Source organism: Fusarium tjaetaba, assembly GCF_013396195.1.
Source record: "Fusarium tjaetaba strain NRRL 66243 chromosome Unknown NRRL66243_c0000122, whole genome shotgun sequence".
Classification (NCBI taxonomy): domain Eukaryota; kingdom Fungi; phylum Ascomycota; class Sordariomycetes; order Hypocreales; family Nectriaceae; genus Fusarium; species Fusarium tjaetaba.
Genome location: NW_023501318.1, coordinates 291,018 through 314,896, shown reverse-complemented (window position 1 = coordinate 314,896; position 23,879 = coordinate 291,018). Strand labels below are relative to the sequence as shown.

The window sequence follows — 23,879 nt, the reverse complement described above, 5'->3', positions numbered from 1 at the left end:
ATATCATATCATTATTGTTCGGAGAACAAGAGTCGAGAACTGATGATAGTGACCAGGGTGATCCTGGTTGCTTCACATCCCCGCAAACCTTAAGCCACCGACATCACTTGATTGCATCTCCTCTCTTGATATCATCTCATCTATCATCAAATAAGAGGCCAAAGACTCCGAGACTGAAGACTGAGACAGACAGACATCCAACGAATCATTTCACTATGGCTTCCTGCAACACCTGCCACAAGGAGGAACCTGCAGTTCAGCTCAAGCGGTGTGCCAAGTGTTCCACTACGCAATACTGCTCTCGGGAATGTCAAAAGATCGACTGGAAAGTCCACAAGAAGATCTGTGGCAAGCAGGCAGATTCAGTTGCCAGTGCCAACGTCCATGATCCAGACGAAATGAGCCAGTCTCCAAAGAAGGGACTGGAAAAGTCTGTTCCCAACCCCTTTACCCGTCTCGATAACGGCACTTACCTGCACAACCGTCCTGAAAAAGACGTCTATCGACTTCTGATTGACACCTATCGTCTCCGCATGGACGACATGTACAACCTTGAAGGTCAAGCAGATTCAGACAGTCTCTACGGCGGTGCTTCAAACGGACTTCGAGGTTTTCAACGTTTCTTACGACAAGCATCAGTCCGAAGAGGGTTGCTTCCTTCATGGTGGACACCAGAGAAGCAACAGGAGTGTGAGCAATTGGGAATGGATTCAAGTCAGTGGCAGAACTTGAAGAAGAAGACGAGTAAGCAGGAGATCATTGACTACTATGGAGATCCTCGTTTCCCTATGCAGTTGCGTATGGTTGGAGAGGCTGTGTATCTGAGCGCCCCTGGAGGAGGTGATGGTTCACAGATGAGAAAGATGATGGCTGCGATGGAGGGGGCGGAATGGAAGGGATGGGGATGAGCTTGATGGATGCTTCATCACTCCGTCGCTGAGGGTGTTAGAGCACATCTGGATAAAATGTTCTGCAAAAGTTGTATAAGGAAAAACGTCTCATTATGTCACAAAGTTGACCGATATTTAGTTCCACGTCCATATTGACGGATTGGTGCCTAGCACACATCCTAAAACCCTTGAAAAGTCAAACATTCAAAGTCAAAAGAAGTTCTCCATCCATAGACCCTTGGAGTTCCCAACTCAGTCCAGTCCGCTGCGAGTTCCAGCTCCGGGACACGATCAAACCGCGCTCCAAAAACGACATGGTCCGACTCCATCACGACAGCAATCCTGGCCAGGTTTTTCCCAGTATGGCTGGGGTTGCTGCAGTCCCTCGCGATGATGACTCTCTGAATCTCAAGTCTCCCAAAGTAGGGGATCACCGCTTCATACGCTCCACACCAGATGTAATCCTTTTCGTTTGCGCAAAACAGAATCCTGAGAACGAGGCAAGCCTGCTTGGCAAACATATCGTCATATACCTTGGTCGTCTTCTGGAACCTGTCTCCCAGCTCGTCTATCATTCTCCAGAGAGGTCTGCTCTCTTCTTCCGACATGGGGTTTGCCCTGTGTTTGATCACAGCAATCATTAAGAGCGCAGCCTTGAAGGCAAGGAAATCCACAAAGTCAGCCCTCACCACCGTTTCCTTCTCGAGCTCCGGGGATCTCATGGCTTCTTGCGCCTTTATGATCTCCTGTGCCGATGCTAGTATCGCCTTCCTTGCAGGCTCAAAGTCCTCAACTTTCCCACGGTTCATGTTTGAGAGTTGGCATTTGGGCCAGTTCAGCATGAGCTCAAATGAGTGGTAGAGGATCTTGATTTTGGCACGGATGGAGGCCTGTGGGAGGTGGGAGACATATCTCGGGTGTCCTCTCGTCCAATGCTCCGGAATCATGTAGTCCAATTCCTTCAGCTCTTCAAGGGTGCGTGTGATGGTTGCACTAGTGGTGTCTTCTTTCATCAGGGTTTGGCTTGTAAGAAGACCTGATAGCATGGCTATCTGGCGAATAGCCTGCTTTTCTGCGAGGGGGTATTTTTCCAGAAAAACGATGGGCCCCAGTTGCGCGGGGACTGCATGAGGCATTCCGAGGAAGAGTGAAAGCTGTCGGTCTTGAATCCACAACTCTTCCCAAATGGCTCGATGCAGGCTAGATCGGCCCTGGTGTACTCCCAGGAGCATGGAGTTCTCAATGGCAGTCCTGATGCACTTCCATGCCTTGGTCGGGCAACCTATGGCAAGGGACAGCTCGCCTTGAAGGAGCAGGGCCTGGACAAAGTCGATATTGCAGACCGGTGTTGAGCTGATTCGATACAGAGACTCAACTTTGCCGATACACTTGTTAATAAGTAGCATTGGCTCAAAGGGTGCTGGTGCACGATTGTCGGCGTATTTGAACTTCATCGGTAGCTCCTTGATAGAGAGGCAGAGCCACACTATACATTTTGCGACAGCGCCAGGGTCTGGTGGCTTTTGGAGCTTTGGAGACAGTGACTTCTCAATGAACGTGAGAGCTGAGTTGAGGTCTGTTGGGAATCCAGCATCAAGCACGGTGGCTGTGTTGACAGCGGCAGAGTCATCGTCTTGCTGTTGGTGTAACACCGTTGCTAGAGGCCAGCTCGCCCAATTCTGTGTGAACCTGCTACTGTGTTGCAGAATCCTGCTCAGAGCCGGCTGGTCGGGTACAAGCCCCTGAAGTGATGCCGTCAAACGCGTGTGTGCTGTCTCTGGTATCTGTGATGTAAAGATGGTTAGACTACTTAAGCCGTCATGACCTTCAGAGCCTCCAAAGTGATACCAACCTTGAATGGCTCGCTTACAGCCCGGTAGCTTGGTACGCTTTTGTGTTCAACTTGGTTGCTACTAGTAGCTTGCGCGTCAAGTCTGCGAGCCAAGAGTTCGATTGCAGTCTGCAGAAGAATCATTCGTGACTCAACTTTTCTGGCAAACTGCGTGAACTCTTTAGGCATGTCATCTCTGTCTTCGGAAGATGAGTCGTCGTTCTGCGGCTGGCAGGTGAGGGAGTGTTTGCTGCACTCCTGACACTCAGCCTTGTCGCCGTCGAACAGACACCTCACTTTTCGAAGAGAACATTCGGCACAGCTCTTCGAACCGGTCCGCTCTTGGGGTGGTGGGTTCTCCATGATGCTTGACCATGTAAGTTTTGTCAAGGAAAAGAATAGAGGTGAAGGAGAAGAAGAGAAAGTGAGGCGGGCACCTCAGCCTACTTGTACGCAGGTGATTCGTGGCGTTTCTTGCTTATCTCAACAACATGTATGTCTCAGTTTTATGATGAAACCTGCTTGTAATGCAACGCATCTGTTGAGTGAGAGAAGAGGAAATATTCGTGTTGGTTATTCGGAATCGGACCAAAAGGTCCTCAACATCGCGGGTGGCCGCAGGTGGTTGCAGATGAGCACGAATATTGCTGTGAACCCATCTCCGACCACCCAATAATGAATTCTTAGACAAAAAGCCACTTGGGTACGATTGTCTGAAGCTACGGGTATTAATTCTGTTTTTGCTTTTTTCGGATTTCAAGGGGTAACTGATGTTTGAGGCAAACTCATGGTGCAGCCTTATTTGCTCTGATATTGAGGTTGATGATTCCAGAGACGCTAGGTTACACAACACAGTACGATGTCACACATGATTCCCTTCTTGACTAAGTTGTGTATACACTGTCTTGGACTGTATAGAACCATTTGGGTTCAGCTCGTCATGTGCACATGCAGTGTTACCCGACATTTGTCTGAAATGCCAGCCACTTTCATCCCGGGTGTGCCATGAAGCAATTCCAAAGACGCTGGGTTACACAACACAGTATAATGTCACACATGGAAGCCCTCTTTACTAAGCAGTGTCTGCACTGTATCGCCTAATCCTGATATCAACCAATTATACGCAGTAGTATTGAATCAGGAATATCCCATGTCTTCACCGAAAAACGATGTCAATTTGGGGGTCTAGGGTACGTCAAAAGCGATTCGAAAGACGCTGGGTTACACAACACAGTGTAATGTCACACATGATTCCCCTCTTGACTAAGCAGTGTTTGCACTGTATCGCTTAAATACTGATATCAACCAATTATACGCAGCAGCATTGAACCAGGAATATCTCATGTCTTGACTGGAAAATGATCTCGACTTGGGGGTCCAGGGTAACTATGTCAAAAGCGATTCTCAAGACGCTAGGTTACACAATACAGTATCAAATCGCACATGGAACCCCTCTTGACTAAGCGGCGTTTACACTGTATCAAGAGCCACTTATTCTTCGTGTCAACCAATTGTGTGTAAGACTTACCATACCAGTGTTTTTCAACTTATGACCGAAATACAATTCAACTCGTGGCCAAAGTATCATTAAAGCGTGTAATTGTGCCTGGAAACACGTCATGTAAGTACCAATCATCAGAATAAACACAAAGAACAAGGCAAACAGGCCAAATTGGCAGGAGAGGCAGCAGGAATGGGTGTGTTCTCGCAATTGACATATTAAATCCATTTCAGAGCCCATTTAGCTACTTAGACTTGATACATGGTCATAACTTTCAATTTGCACCCTATTACCATAGATTTGTTGACTGACTGACCCGCGCAAGCTCTGAAAATAATTCCAGGGACGCTGGGTTACACAACACAGTATGTGAGCAAATATGACCCCCTCTTGACTCAGCATATTACACTGTACAAATGTACTGTAACGACCAATAATATTCGTGGATCTAGACTCTGTGTTTGTTATTTGATATCTGGCTGAAACCCACCTGGGTTATTCAATAATACACTTAGAACGATAGGACGTAGTAATTCATAGAAGCCTTCAATTGCAATCACAAAAGCTTTGCCTAAGGTACTGTAAGATATTGGTGAGGTGCAGATCCTTAGTAGGGGATTCAACGTCCAAGGTGGATCTATTCCCGAGTGAACCCACCACAATCGACATCATTAACAGCTAGCTATCACCACTTAATCTCACGCCTTCAATGCGCCATCAGACATAATGAACGCCCCTAATACCGTCTTGCGCAGTCTGCGCATGTCGAAACAGATCCCTCGGTGCACAAGATTCACAAATGCCCCGCCAAGAAGACAATTCACATCATCCTTCTTCCGTCGCAAGCAACAGCCATCAGCCGACGATCCAGAATTCGTCTCTATTCTCGACGGACCTCCAAAGCTTGTCCGTGTTGGAAAACGCCATGGCCCAGGTCTAATCATTCTCGGTATGCTTCAAGAGTCACCAATTGGACAGAGTATGGTCTAATTGATCTAGCTATTATCCCCATCACAGCCTTCATCCTCGGAACATGGCAAGTCCAGCGTCTGGGCTGGAAATCCGAACTCATCGCCAAATTCGAAGACCGACTGATCCGCGACCCTCTACCCCTCCCGCCAACCATCGATCCCGATGCCATCCATGACTTTGACTATCGCCGTGTCGTAGCGAAGGGTCATTTCCGACATGATCAAGAAATGCTCATCGGACCGCGTATGCGAGACGGCACAGATGGATACATGGTAGTCACACCATTGGAGCGAGAGAACGGCACGACAATTCTCGTTAACCGAGGCTGGATCGACAAGAAGCACAGAGATAAGAGGACACGACCTGATGGACTCTCGACGGGTGAGGTCACAGTGGAAGGACTTCTAAGAGAGCCATGGAAGAAGAACATGTTTACGCCAGAGAACCAGCCCGAGAAGGGCATGTTTTATTTCCCGGATGTGAAGCAGATGGCTGCTTTGACCGGTAGCCAGCCTGTCTGGGTTGAGGCTACTATGGGTATGTCTATCATCGTAATCTTCCATTCCGTGATGTCTTGCTAACGACACCAGAACCCGAGTTCATGCAAATGGTCGACTTCGAGGCTCGCGGTATTCCCTATGGCCGACCCGCGGAGGTAAACCTGCGAAACAACCATGCCCAGTATATCTTTACCTGGTAAGTTACCTCATTCATGTCGATCGGCACCGGGCCTTCTAACTCCTTGCTTTAGGTATGGCCTTGCTGTCGCAACATCCATCATGCTTTGGATGGTAGTCAAAAAGCCTGCCAACGACGTCGCTCGTCGTGTAGCCCGCTCCAAGGGCCTGTAAACTGTATATCTAATAACGCATGCACCATGTAAAACTCATGTGTCTTCAGCATCTTCAGCAACTTCTGCCTCGTCGCCTCGGCCCGACACACGTCTTGCTTTGCGTTGCTTAGCGGGTTGCGGAACTGGCATTCTCAGCTCCTGGAGGAGCTCTCTTGGGAGGTGCTTCTGTGCCAAAGAGAACATGGAGGAACGCGGCCCTATCTGACGCTGCCTGTACGATATTAGAATTTCTGGCTAAAACAAAATACGGAGCTGATACCCCAGTAAAATAACATACCTTTTCATGAGTGTGAAGACGTCGCTCTCCTCGATTGTTTTGCGCTTCGCGTGATCCGCATAGGCTCCTAAATCGTCACCCAGCTGCTCGAAGAACCATTCCGAGGACTGAATGAGAGCATCTAATGTCTCCGCCGATAGACGCTGATTGCTCAGACCTGACGATTGGAGAGCCGTCTGGGCCACTCGCTTGACAAAAGCCGGAGGCAGTGACGGGTACTCAATGCCATGTTGTGATATCCGCTTTCGCTTCTTTGCTTTCAAGCCGCGAGGTAGCCTATCATCCGCTGGTTCATGACGCAGCCCGGCTGTGACTGTTGGCTCTGGTATTGGCACTGGCTCTTCATTTATTGAGCTATGATCGTCGAAGCCACCATCGTTATAATCCCAACCGTCCATTCCAAAGTCCCCGCCACCATCATCGGAGTCGGATCCATACGCAACATCGGTGTGGGGATCCTGAGCATCATCTGCTCTGGCTTCTGTGACTGACGGCTCGCCAATTGGTGATGTTGCTTGAAGATCGTTGGCGGGGTCAGACATTTGAAAGACAGTTCCGTCCTCAAGTCCACCGGGATACTCGAAATTAAAGTCGCTTCCTGGACCCTCCGTCATTCGCCGGGTCTGGTCTGCTTCAATCCTGTTTTTATGTGAGCAATACATTGCATCTAATTAGTCAGTTATAGACTTACGGCTCGAGTGTCATATCGTCCTGCCCAGCTCTCGCCTGAAGATCCTCTAGCAGACCGGGGAAGAAATCCGATTGTTCAATATCGCCATCTGTGGCTTCATTGAAGTAGTCGCTCATGCGTTCGCTGCCAGGACTCCCTCGAGATAGCCGAGAGTCATTCGCAATCCTTCGAGGCATCTCAATAGACTGCATAGTAAAGTTGTCCTCATCCAATTGTGACAACCTTGGTGGAGGCAAATCTGAGCTGGTACTAGAAGCGTCTTCAATGTCTAACGGCAAGGATAGTCTTGGTGGCCTCGTGAGTAGATCGTCGTCTTCATCATCATCGTCATCATCATACAAGTTGCTGTCCTCCCTCCGTTCCGGTGACGAGCTCCGTTTATTCCCTGGAGACGATGAAGATGACGAGTGAATAGGCTGACTCTTAGGCGCTAGTGTTCGACCGAGCATTCGTAAAATATCCAAAGGTGTTTCTCTCTGTTGCAACATGCTCTGCCTGCGATTCTTTCCAGGTGTGAACATTGCCGTTCGGCGCTGGTCAAGCAGCCGACGAGCGGCTTTGGCATGAGGAGTCGGCGCATTGGAGCGACCGGCAGATGCTGGTGTACCACGGCGAAGAGAGGCACGCAGATCTCGAGCACCGCTACGGTCGAGGGGTGTGTGAACGCCAGAAAACGGCTCAGCGCTAATAGCTCGACGGTTCGGAGTTCTCGAAGGAGTTCGCGCGTGCGTTTCTTGCGATGCCGCTTTTCCTGGCGGTGATAGACTCGACATATTTGCGGTGGTGTTTGTTTAGATGCGCCGGAATGGCTGGCGGAGCGACGGCCGCTCAATTGGCAGATAATGTCTCGAAATCGTAGAGGTCTTCATCCATAGAATTTGAGTAAGGTCCGGGTGTAGTTCGAGCACAGCGGTTTGGAGAATTATTTGTATTTCCGGTTATTGTTGATGTTATCGATCCATGTCAATGATGAATGTCAATTCAAGACTCAAGTGGGAACGCGACAAGCTTTAGCCATACGCGACGAGGGGAGCTTGAGTGCACGGACCTTCACATAAGGTACCTGCATTGCTGTTGATGTGAATGACCATGGGAGGAAATAAAACTCGGGACCTTTAGGATAAGTTTAGGATACCTTTTATAGAGTTTATTTTAGTACCCTAAACTTAGGTCTTTATGTTTTCTTGCTCCTGTCATTTAAGATCAACGTCCTGTGTTTTCCTCTCCTACCTACCTACCTACCCAGGTGAGGGGGTCTGGGTCAGAGTGTCTGCAGCTTGTTGACAGGAAATTTGACCTCCCTTAGACCTGTAATTGTTATATTATAAAGCCAGTATGCTAAGAGATTCAAGATTTTTATAAAAGAGATAGGTATTAGATCTACTAGTTTATAATAAGCCTTTTTATCATTATTATTATTCTATTAATCTTGAAATATATTACTGTAAGTAATGATACCTTCCTTTAAAGTGTAATACTATTATGCTAGAAGGCACATCTGACCTAGACCCACTCTCACCCGGGTAGGTAGACTGTAAAGGGATCTCTCCATCAAGCAAAACTGCTTCTACGCTCCTTTTATTACACTACCTATTCATCATTCATTCATCAGACACAATAATATAAACATGTTTGCCAGGCAGACTCTGTCGGTCTCTACGGCCCCGTCGCGCGCCTCCCGCACCTCCAGTTCTCAGACTACCACCCCCTGCGGATGCTCCTTTGGGTGGCCAATACCCTTCCCAAGAGCAAATGAATATATACATGTATGAGGCATTGATCTCCGTAATGGCAGCTGAAGAACGAAAGAGGGCTGCTGGTAAGTCTTATCCTATACTGTAGCAAACAGTAACTTACTATCTAGAGGCGGAAACACCATGGATCACAAGAATACTGGGTCGACCACTTTAGAAGGTGGTAAGCGCTTTTAGTGTGATTATTAGAATCCTCGTAAGTTTCTTGGTCTAGATATTCAGATATGATTCTAATTCTATTCCAGATAACTGTCCCTGGCCCTCCAGTCCGTGCTATACCTATGGTTACGCCGATAATAAAGAGATGTTACGACGTTCTATGAAACTTGATTTAAAATCCCAGTACTCATCTGCTGGCTTGATCAGCGATTACTATTCAATAGCGAACTAAAGATTAGGGATTCTGGCCTGGTGGGCTATATATGGTAGATTCAATTCATTATCAGCGATTACTGCCTATTAGCACCTAAAGCAATCATGCAAAGCAGAGCTTCAGAGAGATCCCTTCGCAGTTAATCCAAGATATCCATACCCGCCAATCATGATACTGCTCACAAATCTCCAGGCAGCTGTTCTGGGCACACCAGCCTTAATACAAATCCAACAGTCAGCCGCACCCCACAAGAAGAGTAAGCTCATGAGCGTATCAACAACATGGTATTCACCACGAAGATAGAACGTCCACAGAGCGACGCCATAAGCAGCGACACGAGTGCCGTAGATACCAAATGCTAATTGTGCTGGCTCTGACCTGGCAATGCCCTCAGGCAACCCGTACTCGCGCATAGCCCGGTCTGGGGCTCTCAAAGGAAGAAGACCGCCGAGAGTGAAAGCGGTGCCTATGAACATGGCGGGAATATGCCATGGAGAGACACCAGAGAACAAGCCTGAAGCCATTTTGTGAGATATCAGCCCGAACCTGATGTTTCTATTAGTGTGGTTTCACGTCAACTAGATAGACACTTACCGATTGGTATTACAGCAAAAATGAAAAGAAAAGAAAGTTCAAAACAATGATCGTCCGAGCATTCTTGAAACAAATAAGCTGACGTCTCCATGTAAGCAATTGGAGGAGCTATGTACAGTAAGACGAGATCGCCATGCAATAGCAAAAAGAACCAAAAGAATAAGTACTAGGACCGAGCGTGGATCGAACACGCGACCTAGGGATCTGCAATCCCTCGCTCGTACCACTGAGCTATCGATCCATTTTACTTGTCAGCACCTTCGAAATGCCACTCTATGGAGATTTTCGCAGCGGGAAACAATAACAGTGGCCTGAGCAAGGGTCTAAGCGCCCGGTGGAGGCTTTAACAGCTCGCAACATGCATCCCTGGTCCTCATATCTTTATCTCCAACCTCTTTATTGTTGATCCCTGTCTTGAAGTGGTACCTGATTCTTAACGAAAGAGCTTGTCATGATATCAATTGTTTCTGCTTTGAGGTTGGCGTGAGTCATGAAGGTTGAATTCAGTTGAAGAGATCGGCCAGGTTTCATGATTCGGTGGTTTTGTTCATTACGGTAGCGGTAGCAGTTCTCCTTTATTCCCTTCCCAGCTGGGTATGGCCATTGGACAGTCAATAGGAACAGATAAATAAATAGAATGATAGCAGAAGCAACAGGTGTTTCTTAAATTCTCCGCCAACGCTCATAATTGTTCGATCACATTGTTTTGAAAACAGAACTACTTGTTTTCTGGCGCAGAGCTTATTGTCAAAAAGGTATTCCGCCCAAATCCACATTCCCGCAGCCTCTCTCCGCCTTTCATCTGCACCGACAGCCACCGCCTGCACTTTGAATAGCCGCGCCTTGTGCAGTCTTGGGATAATAATCTCATCTGCTGTAGCTTGAGCATTGTTCCTTGCTTTTTGTTTTTCTCTCTCTCAACTGTTGCAGCCTCCCCGTCTTCATCTCTTTTCACAACCCGGCAATCTTTGTTCGGTTTCCATCCAATCCGGCATCTGCATTCTCATCCCTAGCCGCAACCGAGAGTCCATCTTAGCCAAGACGGCCATTAACAGCGAATCCTTACCACGAAAGGGTTCAGCGATACAGCAGGTGAGCTGCTTTTACCCCAAATTACGGTGCTTGGTTGGCCCCTGAGTCCCTTGTATCTTCCCACCCCCAGGCGCCTCCCTCTATAGCCTTGAGCGGGCTCTTGATAGCGATCAACTCCTGGCATTGGACCCCAAGCGGATAAGTTCCAGTAAGGTAGGTCAAGTTAGTCGGCGAGGCTAGGTCTTGGCTTATTACTGCGAACAGGGCCTGAGGTGGCACGGGAGGTGGCTACTGGTGGCATACCCTGGGCGCCTCTCTCGTGGTCCTCCACTGCCTGGGCTTGCTGGGCTTGGGGTCGTCTAGTCCAGTGCCAGTCTAGTCCACTCTGATACAGTTTGTACTGATTAGAGGTGGAGCGGCTCCCATTGTTGAACCTCCTCCTGTGGCCTCACCTTCTGCGGCACAAAACGCGTGAACTACACTTCGGTTTTGTGTCAAGTTTCTTCTCTGACCTATCTTTTTATGCAGCTGTGAAACTCACCTGAGGATCCATTCGAGTTCTGTCGCCGCTTGTCGCATCCAAAACAAAATCGTCATCGTCGCACCTCGTTCCCTTCCGTTATCCGGCCTTCGAGTCCCTGGCCTGCCTGTTTGACCTGCCCCTCTCCAGGCGCTCTAACCTTACCTACTCTACTACCTACACTCTAGTCTGCATTACATCCACCATCTTCGTACAGACACAACAATTGTCGCTTCCATCATCTCCATCTGCCCCTCGACGACTTTTTGCGCTTCCACATAATTCGTCGATCTGATATCCATTTCCTTCGAACTTCTCCTAATAAACGATCGCAACAATGGCTCAGCCCGGCGTGCAGTCATTGAAGGTTTGTTGAGCCGATGGTTACCTGACGCAATACATGGTTGGCTGACCGCTGCTACAGTGCGTGGTGACTGGTGATGGTGCTGTTGGAAAGGTACGTCGGACAACAATCAGCCGCTTACAACGCGATGGCTTTCCCTAACAAGAGCCTTCCGCTGACCGTGCTCCCAGACCTGTCTACTCATTTCCTACACCACAAATGCCTTCCCCGGCGAATACATCCCCACTGTCTTCGACAACTACTCGGCGAGTGTCATGGTAGATGGCAAGCCTATTAGCCTCGGCCTCTGGGATACTGCTGGTCAGGAGGATTACGACAGACTGCGACCTCTCTCATACCCCCAGACCGATGTCTTCCTCATCTGTTTCTCCATCGTCAGCCCTCCTTCATTCGACAACGTGAAGGCCAAGGTACGCCGCCCCCCTTATCGCCACAACACATCGACTCCGCTGACACCCTCTCTAGTGGTATCCCGAGATTGACCATCATGCGCCTAACATTCCCATTATCCTTGTCGGAACCAAGCTTGATCTTCGAGAAGACGCCTCCACCCTCGAATCACTTCGACAGAAGCGTATGGAGCCTGTGTCGTACGAGCAGGCGTTGACTTGCGCCAAGGAGATCAAGGCCTACAAGTACCTCGAGTGTTCTGCCCTCACTCAAAGGAACCTCAAGAGCGTTTTTGACGAGGCCATCCGGTGAGCATCAACAGTGATTATGTGCCCTAGTACGCATCTAACTCGTGTTTAGAGCTGTTCTTAACCCTCGACCCACACCTTCGAAGCAAAAGAAGAACAAGTGCTCCATTCTGTAGATATCCATCTAACGAACGCTATTCCCGTGCGTGGCAACGCACGCGCTCGATTTTCTCAACGAAAGCGTCTGGACGACGCGAAATGACACGAAGAACTCAGGACGAATGTTTGATAGGCATTCAGCGATACAAGACGGCGGCTCTTGACGGAATATCCCCTGGGAGCGGCTGGGGCTAGACTAGGCTATTGCTTTTTTCTCGAGGCCCGATACCCGTACCCAGAACATGACCCTCGCAACGATCATGCGGAGGCAACTGCATATGACGATGGCTTTTACTTGCGAGGCGGTTCTTGAATGAATTTTGGGGTTTTACTATCTGCGGTTACGTGTTTCCAACCGTTGCTTTTTATTATTTATCTCTATTTGCTCATATCTCATGCTGTGGCCTCCTCGCGGAGTTTATACCGATTTTGCCAGTAATTCAAGAACCGGATTGCACTTTGGACAGATGATTGCTTGCGATTGTTTTGTTTTGTGATGTTTTGTTTTCTTCGACAAGTGTCTGTTTTACCTGCGGAGGTATGTTGAATCAATACGGCTATCATGTCTCGTATCTGGCATTCACTCTCGAGAGTTGCAGTTTGGCAACCAGTTTCTGCGATGTATAGTCGTTGGAGTTCTTCCAGCAGCGGTCAATTTGTCCGTCTCGATTCAGAATTGGTCTTTTTGATTTGTTGCTATGGGCGAAAGATATCGCATTGCTTGTTAGAGCTCCCATTAGAGTATACGATCACTTAAATCGGGGCGTAAACAGAAACGAACCTACAGTGTACACTGGTTGATATACACGACCAACAGTCTGTTTATATAGGCGTTCACTTGAAGCAGGAATATCTCAGAATCAGTCGAATAAAGTAGTGGATATAGAAATATAATTCATCGTTTGTTCGTGAGGTCAAGGATCCACTTCCTTTGGGTATCTCTCACTACCTATCATATAAATGCACAACAACTTTTGTGTATCCGATCCCAGTACAATCATTAAAACATATTTAGAGACCCTCACAAACCTACTTCTTCTTAGGCTTCGCACCCTTGACTCGAGGCCTGTTGAGCTGTTTCTACCAGCGGTTGCCAGGAATGTGGGCACGTCGACTTGGATGAATACCATCCTCTCCAGCTTTGCGAGTGTCACCCTTGCCCTTGTTCTCTTCCTTCGCCGTCCTCTCACGCTCAATACGCTTGGCGCGGTTCTCGTCGAGCTTGCGGTTCTTCTCCTTGATCTTGTCCTGGCGCTGCTTTGTCTTGCCACCTCCACCGGCACTGTTTACACAGAGTCAGCGTGTGTGTTCTAGTCATGTATGAAGTTGCTGTTCGTGCAGGTGAGTGTCGGTGAAGAAGTAGAGAGCGTGAGTCAAGTCAATACTAGTCACTCTGGGATGGTTACACAAATCGAGGTGCTTTTGTTTGAATCAGGCTGAGTGAAAAGGGTGTGGAGTCAAAGCAACGAAGTGAGTTATCTTGTAAGACAGAAGTATGAAAACAACTTACGTCAACTCGACATTTATGCGGCGGGGATAAGAGACACCATCTGAGAACTCGGAGTGGTGGAACTTGTCGAGACATGTTCGCATATGCCAGACCTTCTCGAACTCGACAAAGGCAAAGCCACGGCAGGGCTTGCTATCCTTGGGATCGCTCATGCAGCGAACTGACACCGGGTTGAGAGAGGCAAAGTGAGCTTTGATTGTTTCGGCAGTGGCGGTGAAGGGCAAGTTGCCGACGAAGACAATGTGACGGTCTCCTTTGCCATCAGCAGCCTCTGCATCAGCGCCGGCAGCAGACTCATCGTTGGTGGTCGTTGTTTCGGAGGCCTTGTTTTGCTTCTTCTTGTCCTTCTTGCTCTTCTTTGGCCCCTCCTTGGGTTCCTCCTTGGGTTGGGCATCGGGGCTGGCGTCGTCCTTTGGTTGTGACTCGTCGGTTTTGGGCTTCTTGTCCTTCTTCTTCTTGTCTTTCTTCGCAGGCTTATCTGCCTCTACTGGCGCATCCGCAGGCTTGTCGTCAGCTTCAGCCATTGGAGCATCCTCGGCCGCCTCTTCGTCATCGTCCTGCTCGGGGAGGTCCTGGAGGTTCTTGCGCTTGTCTTTGCGCTCCTTGCGCGATTCCTTCTTGTACTTCTTGTCTCTCTTCTCCTTCTTAGCCTTCTTCAGATCGGCACCATCACCCTCGCTGCGCTTGCGCTTCTTGGCTGGGGCCTCAGAATCAACAGAAGCAATGGGCTTATCGTCGACCTCGGCGGCCTCTCTTGCGCGCTTGCTCTTCATTGCCGGTGATTACGGTGGATTGTTCTGAAATAGTATCGTATAGGTGGAGCTGGGGATGCAGAATCTGCCGATATCAAGTCAGTAACCTTGTGCCATGTCGCAATGTAAAACATGTGGCTTGGAGAGGAAGCAAACAATGGTTCGATCGAGGGAACTTACAGGCTATTCGGGTGCAGTGTGATTGATAGTCCTGGGAGTGGAGGATTGCGTCGTGCCGCTGGCTGTTGTTTGCTTGACTTGATCGTCGGTGCAGGACAATTTTTTTGAGGCAGGAAATATTCCGGACCAAACTAGTCTAGCGCTGTTTCGGAAGCGTACCGCTGGTGCTTGTGTAAGTATCCGTCCGTAGGTGCCTCCCCTCAGTGAACCTATCGCTATCGAATGGTTTGCCAGTTGAGGCTGCACTCGGGGCGTGGACTTCTAAAGAGAATCGATCTGCGCGTGACAGGACGTACAGAAAATATGAGAACAGAGTAGGATCGGTCGTTCATGTGAGGGTGGATGTGATAACCCAACCCAATAGTAAGGGAAGCTAGGGAAGGCGGGAGAGGCCGAGATACTGACTGCCGGGAATATCATGGATAAGATGGAAGGCACTAAAGTTACTGGCTGACCACTATAACGGTCCTGCCTGCCAGAGCAGTTGCCTTGATAACTATCTATCCCCTACCATTCCATGATAGAGTCGCCTAACCAGACAATGTAAAGGGGTTTCCTCGTACTCCGTAGAAAACGGCGTATCATAATGATTTTCCTCAGTGGTAGGCTAATAGGCTATCAGAACCCAGGTGTCCTCACTGTCAAACTGCATTTTCGGGTCTAGGGTCTCACTGCTTTCTTTTTTCCTTGCCCGACTGTGTTAGTAGTCTCAACCTTTCTTTTTTCAAGTTATTTCCCTCTACTCCATAGGCCGGGCACGTAATTCATGCCACTAAAGACACGCTGCACTGCACACACACGCACGTACATGATGGATGTGTCTCAGGTTGTAATGCCAGCCGGGCTCTTGGTCCACGCACAAGCTCGACTTAAGCAGTGGCTATCACGACTATTCCGTCATGCCATGCGATGTCATGGCGCCAGCGACTGGCCTACAGACGTCCAGATCCCGCGCTGCAACGCTACGCTACGGCAGAGGTACCCCAGCTCCCAGGTGCATACCTGTATGCAGCTGCAGATGATTGCTGCTGATGCTGATGCTGATGCTGATGTTGAGTCAACCCTGAAATATGCGGTGGACGTCTAATCGACCACTGCGCAGCCGACATGGAGGCTCTCGGACCCCATATGACATATCTTGATCAAGCCGAGGCCATCTGCAGCTTAGAGGCGCAACATAGTGCATATTGACCCAGCTGAAAGGTCGAGGGTTGGGGAATCCGTTCCATTATCCCGACGTCCCAAGATCAAGGATGGGACCCTTGAAACGGAATGGTTCTGTTATTGATGGAGTCGACTATTGGAGTTATTTGACCGCATCTAGCGAGTCATTCACCTCGTTTGTATGACGATCGAAGAGCAAAAGGGTCTTTAATAGCGTTGAAACGTGGACTGTCCAACGGCCGCACTGCCTCTTTGTCGACAAGCACAAGCAAGCACAAGCAAAAGCAAAGACTTGACACTAAACAAAAGTGTCTAGAGAAATGCCCCTCCCCCTCCACATCCACGTCCACATCCACTTCACTAAAACTGCCCTTATGCAAGCAAGAGATGTTGGGATTGGGATACCTTACGGTCCGGCACCTCCCTGCGCCGCAACTGACAGTGACAGCCGCCTGTAAAAGTCAAAAGTGTAACCTGACTGCGTGTTCAAGTGGAGGAAGCAGAGAGGAAAAAGAAAAGAAAGATGAAAGAATATTAGACAAGTGAAGTGAAAGGCTCCATCCCTGTCGAGATATCCCTTGTCCCTGCCCCGTGCTGAATGCCCCATCATCCACTCAACCCTCTCTAAACCGTCATCCTCCATCGTCAAGCCATGTCAACTCGACTCAGTCGTGTCCTCCTCTTGTCTTATACCGTCTTTTCTTTTCTTTTCTTTTTTCTTTTGCTCTTTCTTCAACGCTTCTGCTAATTCCAACTCTCGTTTCTACTCTGCCGAACTTGTCATCGCCATCTCCGCTTCGCCGACGGCTTGATCTCCGCTTCGTAGTTACGGAGTATTGTACGCCTCATTAGACTATGCTCCCTGTCTTTGTGACACCCATGTTTCCCCCCCGTCCCTCCAATTGCCTAGTTTGCTGCAAGCAGAACCACCTGAAGTTGCTTTTCTCCATCCTACAAGACTTCTTTTGCTCTGTTTCTTGTCTTGTCCTGTCCTGTCGCAGAAACGCTGCCAGACACCAAAAACCTTGACAGGGGTTCTGATATGTCCACAACTTTGACATTTCCTGCAAGCTCCCGTGTCTCGTCTTTGATGCTCTGCTCTGCTCTCTGACCCTCTCTGTCTAGTCTAGTGTCTCTCTCTCCCGTTCTCAACCTCTCAACTGACTGTTCATGTCATTTCCAGATCCTCTTTTTGACTCTGACCCGGCTCCTCCGACACTCCATCCATCTCCATTTACAGTTACACCCCCAGCTGAACCGAACCAGCTGAGCCCGTTCCATGTCCAACCAGCGTTGGTACCCGCTATAGTTTGTCGGTGTTCTACACACATGGCATGGTCAAGGAAGGACATTGTCATGGCTTGTTGGACAACTGATGTCAATCAACACAGGCATCATGGTCCAACTGACAAGCACAAACAATGGATGGGCATGGCATGGCATGCGAGATGAGGCCCGCCGCGTATCAATAGCCCAGATAATTACAGCCATACCCGCCCCAGCCCGGATTTCTACGCTTTTGACTGTAGTCAGTTCTGCTGCATCTTGCTTGCTTCTTTTCTTATACATACATACCTACACAACGTCTCCCAGGGTGGGTGGCCACCGGAATCTTCAGCTTTTCTCTGTTACACTGTCCCCTGTCCTTTCTATCCCCATATCGCTCATTCATATTTACCTCGAACTCTCTCGCACCTCAATTTCTTTTTTATTATCTTTTTCTCTCTTCTACTTCGTGTCGACAGAAGTTCTGCTTTTTTCTTGTGTCCGGTTCTCCAAAACCCTGCCTCAAGTGGACTTTGTTGTCGTCCTGAACACCTCACTTACACCGACTGGCTGACCACTTAGAGCAAGCTCACATCCTCCTCTGTCACAATGAAGATGACATGGGACCTAGGAATGGACCATGTCCGGTCCTGGGTCCTCAACGGTGACTACGAGCTGGACAATTCTTTCGATCGTCCGTTTGCTTGGAGTTCTACCGTTGTCACTGGCCTCTCTGAAGCTGCCATTGTACCCCAGCCTGAAAATGCAAGTGCTCATTCAGATGCTGAGGGAGAAGCTCATACCTCCCAAATCACTGAGTTGACCACTGCTTCTACTGCGCCAGACTCCTTCTGGTCCTCTAAACCCTTCTCGACCTTGAACGAGGAGCAATTCCTTGCCGTCGCCGACGATGTGGATGACCCCCTGATTCCAAAGCAACTCGACGTCCGCCGCATCTTTCACGATGGTCGCTGTACATGGCAGCAGCTCGTGAGCCAGGCACTGGCCTTACCAAGAGGCACCTTTCCTCCAGGCCTCGACCCTTCTATCATACTCCAGGATATGCCGCCTCTCCCCGAATCCGTGCCACCAAAGGGAGTTCTGGCCGGAGCCCCCACCTGGCATGTCCCGGATCCGGAACCTCAAATTCGGGACGGACCAGATTTTGACCTCGATAACGTTACCGGTACCACCAAATATTTCCGCCTCAGCTATCCATCGCCCATCAACTGCATCATCTCTTCAGACCCAAGTGCGTGCCATTATGGCAATCCAGCTGGCACCGCTGATGCCTCTAATGCCCCGCAAGGGCTCGCCATCTTGACCGTGTGTTGGTCCTACATTCTCTCCACACGCCTACTGCAACTCCAGAACAGGGAGATCCACTTCACCGACTCCTGTCTCCGCCCAGTCCCGATTAGCACGATCGGGGATCTCGCCCAGAATGAGATCCTAGTTCACCTCCCTGAAGGTGTCTCCTCACGACTCGTACATTGGCTCTGTGCGATTCTGGCGTCACAATCAGGTTGGGCCGCTGATGGTCAGGGGGGCCCATGTGCACCATGGGATGCAAAGTTCACTAGTGACGTGCGCTTCATCATTGCTATTGAAGGTCAAGTCTCGATTGACAGCGATGCGGTGCCCCCAACTCCAACCGAAGCTACGGACCTCTTGATCGAGTTCTGTAACTTGTTTGGTATTGTCCATGAACCCTGCCGATCCAAAGATCCAAGTATCTTGTCACCGATCAAGGCTGGGTTTCTTGCAGCCCTTGCAATTCCATTCTATCGCATGGCCAAGCTGGAACCACACTTACCTAGGCCATCTTTGAAACCACGAAAGAGTACCCCCATGGATGCTGATCAGGCAGCCAATATTCATCGATATACAGCGGAAGCACGCTACTACATGACGCTGAGCATGCATCCTTACGCTCTGGGGCCAGTCCTCTGGAGCATATTTTGGCAACCAGATATCCAGTGCAACCTCGTTAGTCCCTGGCTGGCTGCCATAACCAGCGTCATTCAGCCCGCCTTCAAACACTGCGATTTCGAGATGCTTATCAAGATCTTCCTGCTCCGCCGTCCTCGGGTAGCCATGTGGTGGCACGGCCTCTTCCTTCTGGGTAACTCCAAGATCTTGGATTTCATCCGCAACTATCTGACTAGGCTTGACGAGGGATGTTCGTATGACAGCCTGTCTCGTCCAGACATTGTTACGGCGGTATGGACAGGGGCACCACAATCATATCAAGATGACCCTACAGCCAGTGCCTACCATGATCTCAGCACGGCTGTTCCTCGTGCTGCCCTACTTCAGCATCGTCACACGCTGACTCTTCGCGATCCATGGCCCCTCTTTTACGGTTGGCGCCCCTTTGGTACAATTCCCAAAGAAACTATCGAGCCTGATCTGTATCCTTGGCTTGAAAGAGGTCACCATCGAGAGTACCGCCATTGGAGTTGGTGGTCAAAGGACGATGCATCTTTTGAACCTTCAGTGCATGTTGGCTATCGCAAAGAGACTGGTCGCTTTGACTCAAGCGTCCCAGATAACCTTGATCTCATTCCTTCTCCCAACTCTCTTGCGCCAATTCCACCCCCAACTGCTCTCCCCGTCGCTATCGAGCCCTCCCGCCGTGCTACTCTGCAAATGATCAACCACTCCCTCGGAAACATAGTTGGAGAGCGCAGCCTGAGCACAGCTGTCATTCCAGACTTGAACCAATCTCATCCATGGCTCAAGGACTGGACTCCTGTCTGAGTGCATCATCATATATAATACCCCATTCTCCGAATTTACGACCGTCATGTTACCATTCGTACGATATTTACACTTTAACGGCCGCAGCAGAAATCAGGCCTGAGCATTGGGTTTTTTGGCCCACAGCATTTTCGAGGAAGCGAGTCTTGGGTTAATCAAAAGAGGCATGATGAACTTTGCTGTTCCAATTCAATGTTAATGTCCATGAATTACGGTGCTTTCGTTCGGTTCTATGTCTTACTTCACTTTTGCCTTGTTACCTTTTCTTGATGATAAGGGCTCCTTGGAGGGAAGGAAAGCTTCTTTAAAGCATGGTGCCAAAATCAACTGATATAAAAATCTTCTAAAATATACTAAACTTGGCTAAGTCTTTTCATCACTTAGGATGATAGTCTACATTACAAGCAACATTTCACCGTTGAGCAGTGACAAAGGTAAACGGGGGGATGGTTGATGTTGATAGTATGCTATGTGTCATCCTCTTTCCTCGCAATCGTCATGGCTGTTCGAGCATCATTTCAACCTTCAAGCCCTCGGGTTTGGTGTTTTAATAGTGTGTGATTTCCATCCCCATACTGATAGCTGAATATGACAGCCGCCGTAACAATAGCATGAATTCGTTCCTTAAAGCGTTGTTGATAGTAGCCTGCATAGCTTGAGAGTAATCGACTAAAGATTTAATATTAGTAAGTAGATATCAATCAATAGTAGATAACATACCTTAGAGTTGAGCCTCTTGCATTGCCGCCTGAAGGCTAGCCTCGACGTTCAAGAGTCTGTACATGATGGATCGTCTTTCCTTCTTCTAATGATCAAGGAGCGCGTCGTTCAAAACTTTCTCGAGATGAGCAGTGATAGCGTTGGTGGCATGAACGCCTCAACAGATTGGTTGATTGCAGCTTGGCTTGGCTGTGGATTGATTGCATCGCAGAGTTCACGGCATCTTGGATGGCCAAGGTAAGTAAGGTAAGTACAAGGATTGCCGCATACTGAGGGTACCAGTCTGCAAGAGTATGCCACTCCTTGGGAAGGTTTGTCTCATTATATTTGTTCATTCCCAGTAGAACACTTATTAGGTGTGTCGCAGTTAGCCCCTCTTTAAAGGGGTCTGGGAAGTTCCCATCTTTGTTTGGCGTAAAGGTAGCCTTATATCGTGTCGCGAAAACACGGTAGTGCCAGTTTCTGGCGGTGAAGTAGACGTCGTAAACTTTCTTTTTGGGTATGTTGGCTAGGCAAAGCCGCAACTGAAGAATGACCTGAGAACGCAGTGAGAAGGCCACCTTCCGGCTTTGCCTCTTTGGAGTGAGGGCATCGCGGTTTGCCAAGGTAAGGAATCTGCCGTCCGGCCATTGGCTAAGGTGACTGAAGACCCACGGGTTCTTTCCCAAAGGTGAAGCTATTCGCAAAATCAAGGCAAGAGACAGAGGCCAAAGTAAGGAACTACCTTACCGATCAGCCAGAAGAAGGTCCTTCCGGAGCTGCCCGTGGCGACGGATAAGGCAAGGCTGCCCTCCACCTGAGGAGGCCCGCCCCGAAAGGTAAGGTAGTCATGAAACATTCATTCTCTCAATTTGACCAGACATTGCCTGGAAGTTTTCTTGCCTCTGCTTGGGGCACTCCCGGATTTACTATGAGTGTCATCGGTCCACGGCGTATCAGAGCCCAGCTTCCCCTTAAGCACAGCGGTTTTCTTTACTCAAACATGTGTATCTAATATCATGTATATTTCACAATTCATTATGTTTTTGCGACTCATATACAATGGCTGCACTAATAAGGTAATGAATACCACAGTATCCCATAGACTTAAACTCCTGTTAATCAATGACCATGCGATTCAGATCTCCTTCTCTGCCAAGTCACGCAGCAAGTTCCACTGGACTTCGATGTTGATCCTGTTCGATAACTGGCATTTCATATATGTTCCAGCCTCCAAGCTCTTGTGGCTCTTTTGTTTTGCTGCGTCTCCAATTTCTTGTGGAGTGGCCCTCTTTATTCTGCTCTGTTGAGTCTGCCTGTGTATCCTTACTTCGGTTTCTTCGAAGCAGGAATATTGCTGTGATTATGGTACACCACAGATAACAACGAGTCCTCCAATGACTCCTCCAATGATGGCACCAAGATTAGGGGAGGAGCTTCCAGATGGATCATCTTCTTCCGATGAACTGCTTATTGATTCTGTCGAGACACTTTGTGTGATATCGGTGGTGCTTGATGCTGTATCACTTGAGGTGCTGAAGTTGTTTGTGATGTCTCTGGTGTGCTTAATTCACTGGACTCGGACGTTGTCGTGAGGCCAATGGTCGGGGTTATGTAGTAATGGTCGGTAGTGGCTTTTGTTCCGCAGGCAATGTAGGAGTATGTCTGATCCACGCCAAAGGTTAGAAGGGCCATGGAACAGAATGATTTGCGACCACTAATCCCTAGGTTAGTACTTGAACTCAGGAGGTTTGGGCTATAGTAGTACATACCAAGTAAACGTCGTCAAGCCCTTGCTGCCTATCATACCACATCCATCTGAGCAGTCATGGCGATCAACACAACTCCCCGCTAGTCCACAGTCCGAAGCTGTTAGAACAGTTGTAGGGCAAAAGCCCCAGAGGCCATTACTTGTGTCGACTCGACAGTTAAACCCAGAATCGGCAGTTCTCTTCTTTTTGGGATCACCGTCTAGGTAGCCACAGGTTGAGAGCTCAGTGCTAATAGCCCGTGGTCCGAGAATGTTGCTCGGCTGTGGAAGAAAAGGGGCTTTAGTTACAGGAGGAAGTCCCGCATGGAGAGCGAGACTGGACCATGGGAAGATTTGAGAGACTGTGAGTAGATAGTACAAGGAAAGAGACCTCATCGTGAATGTTGAATTACTTCAACATGAAGAGAGGGTCAGAATGACTCGGAGAGAATATACTACGGTACTTCGTGATGAAGACACTAGGGATTCGTAAGCCTCCTTATTATTCTACACTGATCCAAGCTTTCTGTTCTTACTCTCTTCCCAAGGCTCAACCTGCATGAGTGTAGTTGTTGGTTGAGCCACCAGGACCCGAGGACTCGGGGCGCATGCACAGATTCCACCATTGGGTCGCTCCTTGTTTTTGTTTCCTATAAATTCTTTATAATTCAGTTTGAACATATGAAGGGCCTCTTCTATAAGGCTACGCATTCTCGATGTTTTCTGCCATGTAATTAGTATATGTCTCTGATAGTCACTTCAAACCTGTATCCAAGTACTCATCAACAGAAGACTTTGGCACTTGGAATCTCTCTGAAACTGTGTCAGTTTAAGATCCCCTTTCGTAACTTTTAGTCATTGCTTAATGGCAAAATGTTGGTTGTTGGTTGTGATATAGTGTCCTGTCATTTTAAGAGTGGGTTTCTCGCAACGACTAACAACCAACATGCAGCTTCAAGTCCAGGGTGATGCTGCATCGAGAACAAGATCGGCATTGCTCTTCTCAGCTCCGGGAAGACGTGGTTATTCTGTCATAGTTTCGAGACAAGTGAATAAACAGCTGTGTATATAATTCATTGATTTCATTGTCATCGGGTTGAGTGCTAAGCATACCATTCAGCCTTATGGGCCATCATTGGCCTAGTCAGGAAGATCAAACAACCAGGGTATCCTCACTTGAACTCGGGCGCTTAAACAACCCAAAAATATATATCACATCCTGGCATGATGATCCCCTGTCACTTACAACGGAACTTGCTGTTGGTTGTTGGTTGTGACTTAACCGATTTCCTCTCTACTCTGCCCCAATTCGTTTTCTTCCTCTTTTCTTAATTTCTAGGTCAACA

General features: G+C 48.7%; 8 protein-coding genes across 8 annotated transcripts; 4 read left to right on the top strand and 4 right to left on the bottom strand.

Annotated features, from left to right (window-relative positions):
- Positions 1-215: 215 nt before the first annotated feature.
- Positions 216-908, top strand: FTJAE_6300 (MYND domain protein; the record flags this gene model as incomplete). Its single annotated transcript, XM_037352898.1, has 1 exon — positions 216-908. One exon carries the CDS (start codon positions 216-218, stop codon positions 906-908), a length of 693 nt encoding a protein of 230 aa, XP_037206700.1.
- A 161-nt stretch (positions 909-1,069) lies between these two features.
- Positions 1,070-3,084, bottom strand: FTJAE_6299 (uncharacterized protein; the record flags this gene model as incomplete). Its single annotated transcript, XM_037352895.1, has 2 exons — positions 1,070-2,674; positions 2,743-3,084. 2 exons carry the CDS (start codon positions 3,082-3,084, stop codon positions 1,070-1,072), a joined length of 1,947 nt encoding a protein of 648 aa, XP_037206699.1.
- Positions 3,085-4,948: 1,864 nt separating this feature from the next.
- Positions 4,949-6,045, top strand: FTJAE_6298 (SURF1; the record flags this gene model as incomplete). Its single annotated transcript, XM_037352894.1, has 4 exons — positions 4,949-5,171; positions 5,222-5,731; positions 5,785-5,890; positions 5,946-6,045. 4 exons carry the CDS (start codon positions 4,949-4,951, stop codon positions 6,043-6,045), a joined length of 939 nt encoding a protein of 312 aa, XP_037206698.1.
- Positions 6,046-6,080: 35 nt separating this feature from the next.
- FTJAE_6297 (uncharacterized protein) lies at positions 6,081-7,788 on the bottom strand (the record flags this gene model as incomplete). The annotated part of the gene is made up of 3 exons (XM_037352893.1): positions 6,081-6,258; positions 6,325-6,963; positions 7,016-7,788. 3 exons carry the CDS (start codon positions 7,786-7,788, stop codon positions 6,081-6,083), a joined length of 1,590 nt encoding a protein of 529 aa, XP_037206697.1.
- A 1,375-nt stretch (positions 7,789-9,163) lies between these two features.
- On the bottom strand, positions 9,164-9,666 carry FTJAE_6296 (efflux pump antibiotic resistance; the record flags this gene model as incomplete). Its single annotated transcript, XM_037352892.1, has 2 exons — positions 9,164-9,185; positions 9,302-9,666. The coding sequence occupies 2 exons, from the start codon at positions 9,664-9,666 to the stop codon at positions 9,164-9,166; spliced, it is 387 nt and encodes a 128-aa protein (XP_037206696.1).
- Positions 9,667-11,625: 1,959 nt separating this feature from the next.
- FTJAE_6295 (Ras-like C3 botulinum toxin substrate 1) lies at positions 11,626-12,466 on the top strand (the record flags this gene model as incomplete). The annotated part of the gene is made up of 5 exons (XM_037352891.1): positions 11,626-11,655; positions 11,713-11,745; positions 11,823-12,062; positions 12,118-12,350; positions 12,403-12,466. 5 exons carry the CDS (start codon positions 11,626-11,628, stop codon positions 12,464-12,466), a joined length of 600 nt encoding a protein of 199 aa, XP_037206695.1.
- Positions 12,467-13,529: 1,063 nt separating this feature from the next.
- FTJAE_6294 (small nuclear ribonucleoprotein) lies at positions 13,530-14,732 on the bottom strand (the record flags this gene model as incomplete). Its single annotated transcript, XM_037352890.1, has 2 exons — positions 13,530-13,731; positions 13,960-14,732. The coding sequence occupies 2 exons, from the start codon at positions 14,730-14,732 to the stop codon at positions 13,530-13,532; spliced, it is 975 nt and encodes a 324-aa protein (XP_037206694.1).
- Positions 14,733-17,930: 3,198 nt separating this feature from the next.
- FTJAE_6293 (uncharacterized protein) lies at positions 17,931-20,084 on the top strand (the record flags this gene model as incomplete). The annotated part of the gene is made up of 1 exon (XM_037352889.1): positions 17,931-20,084. The coding sequence occupies one exon, from the start codon at positions 17,931-17,933 to the stop codon at positions 20,082-20,084; it is 2,154 nt and encodes a 717-aa protein (XP_037206693.1).
- Positions 20,085-23,879: the final 3,795 nt, after the last annotated feature.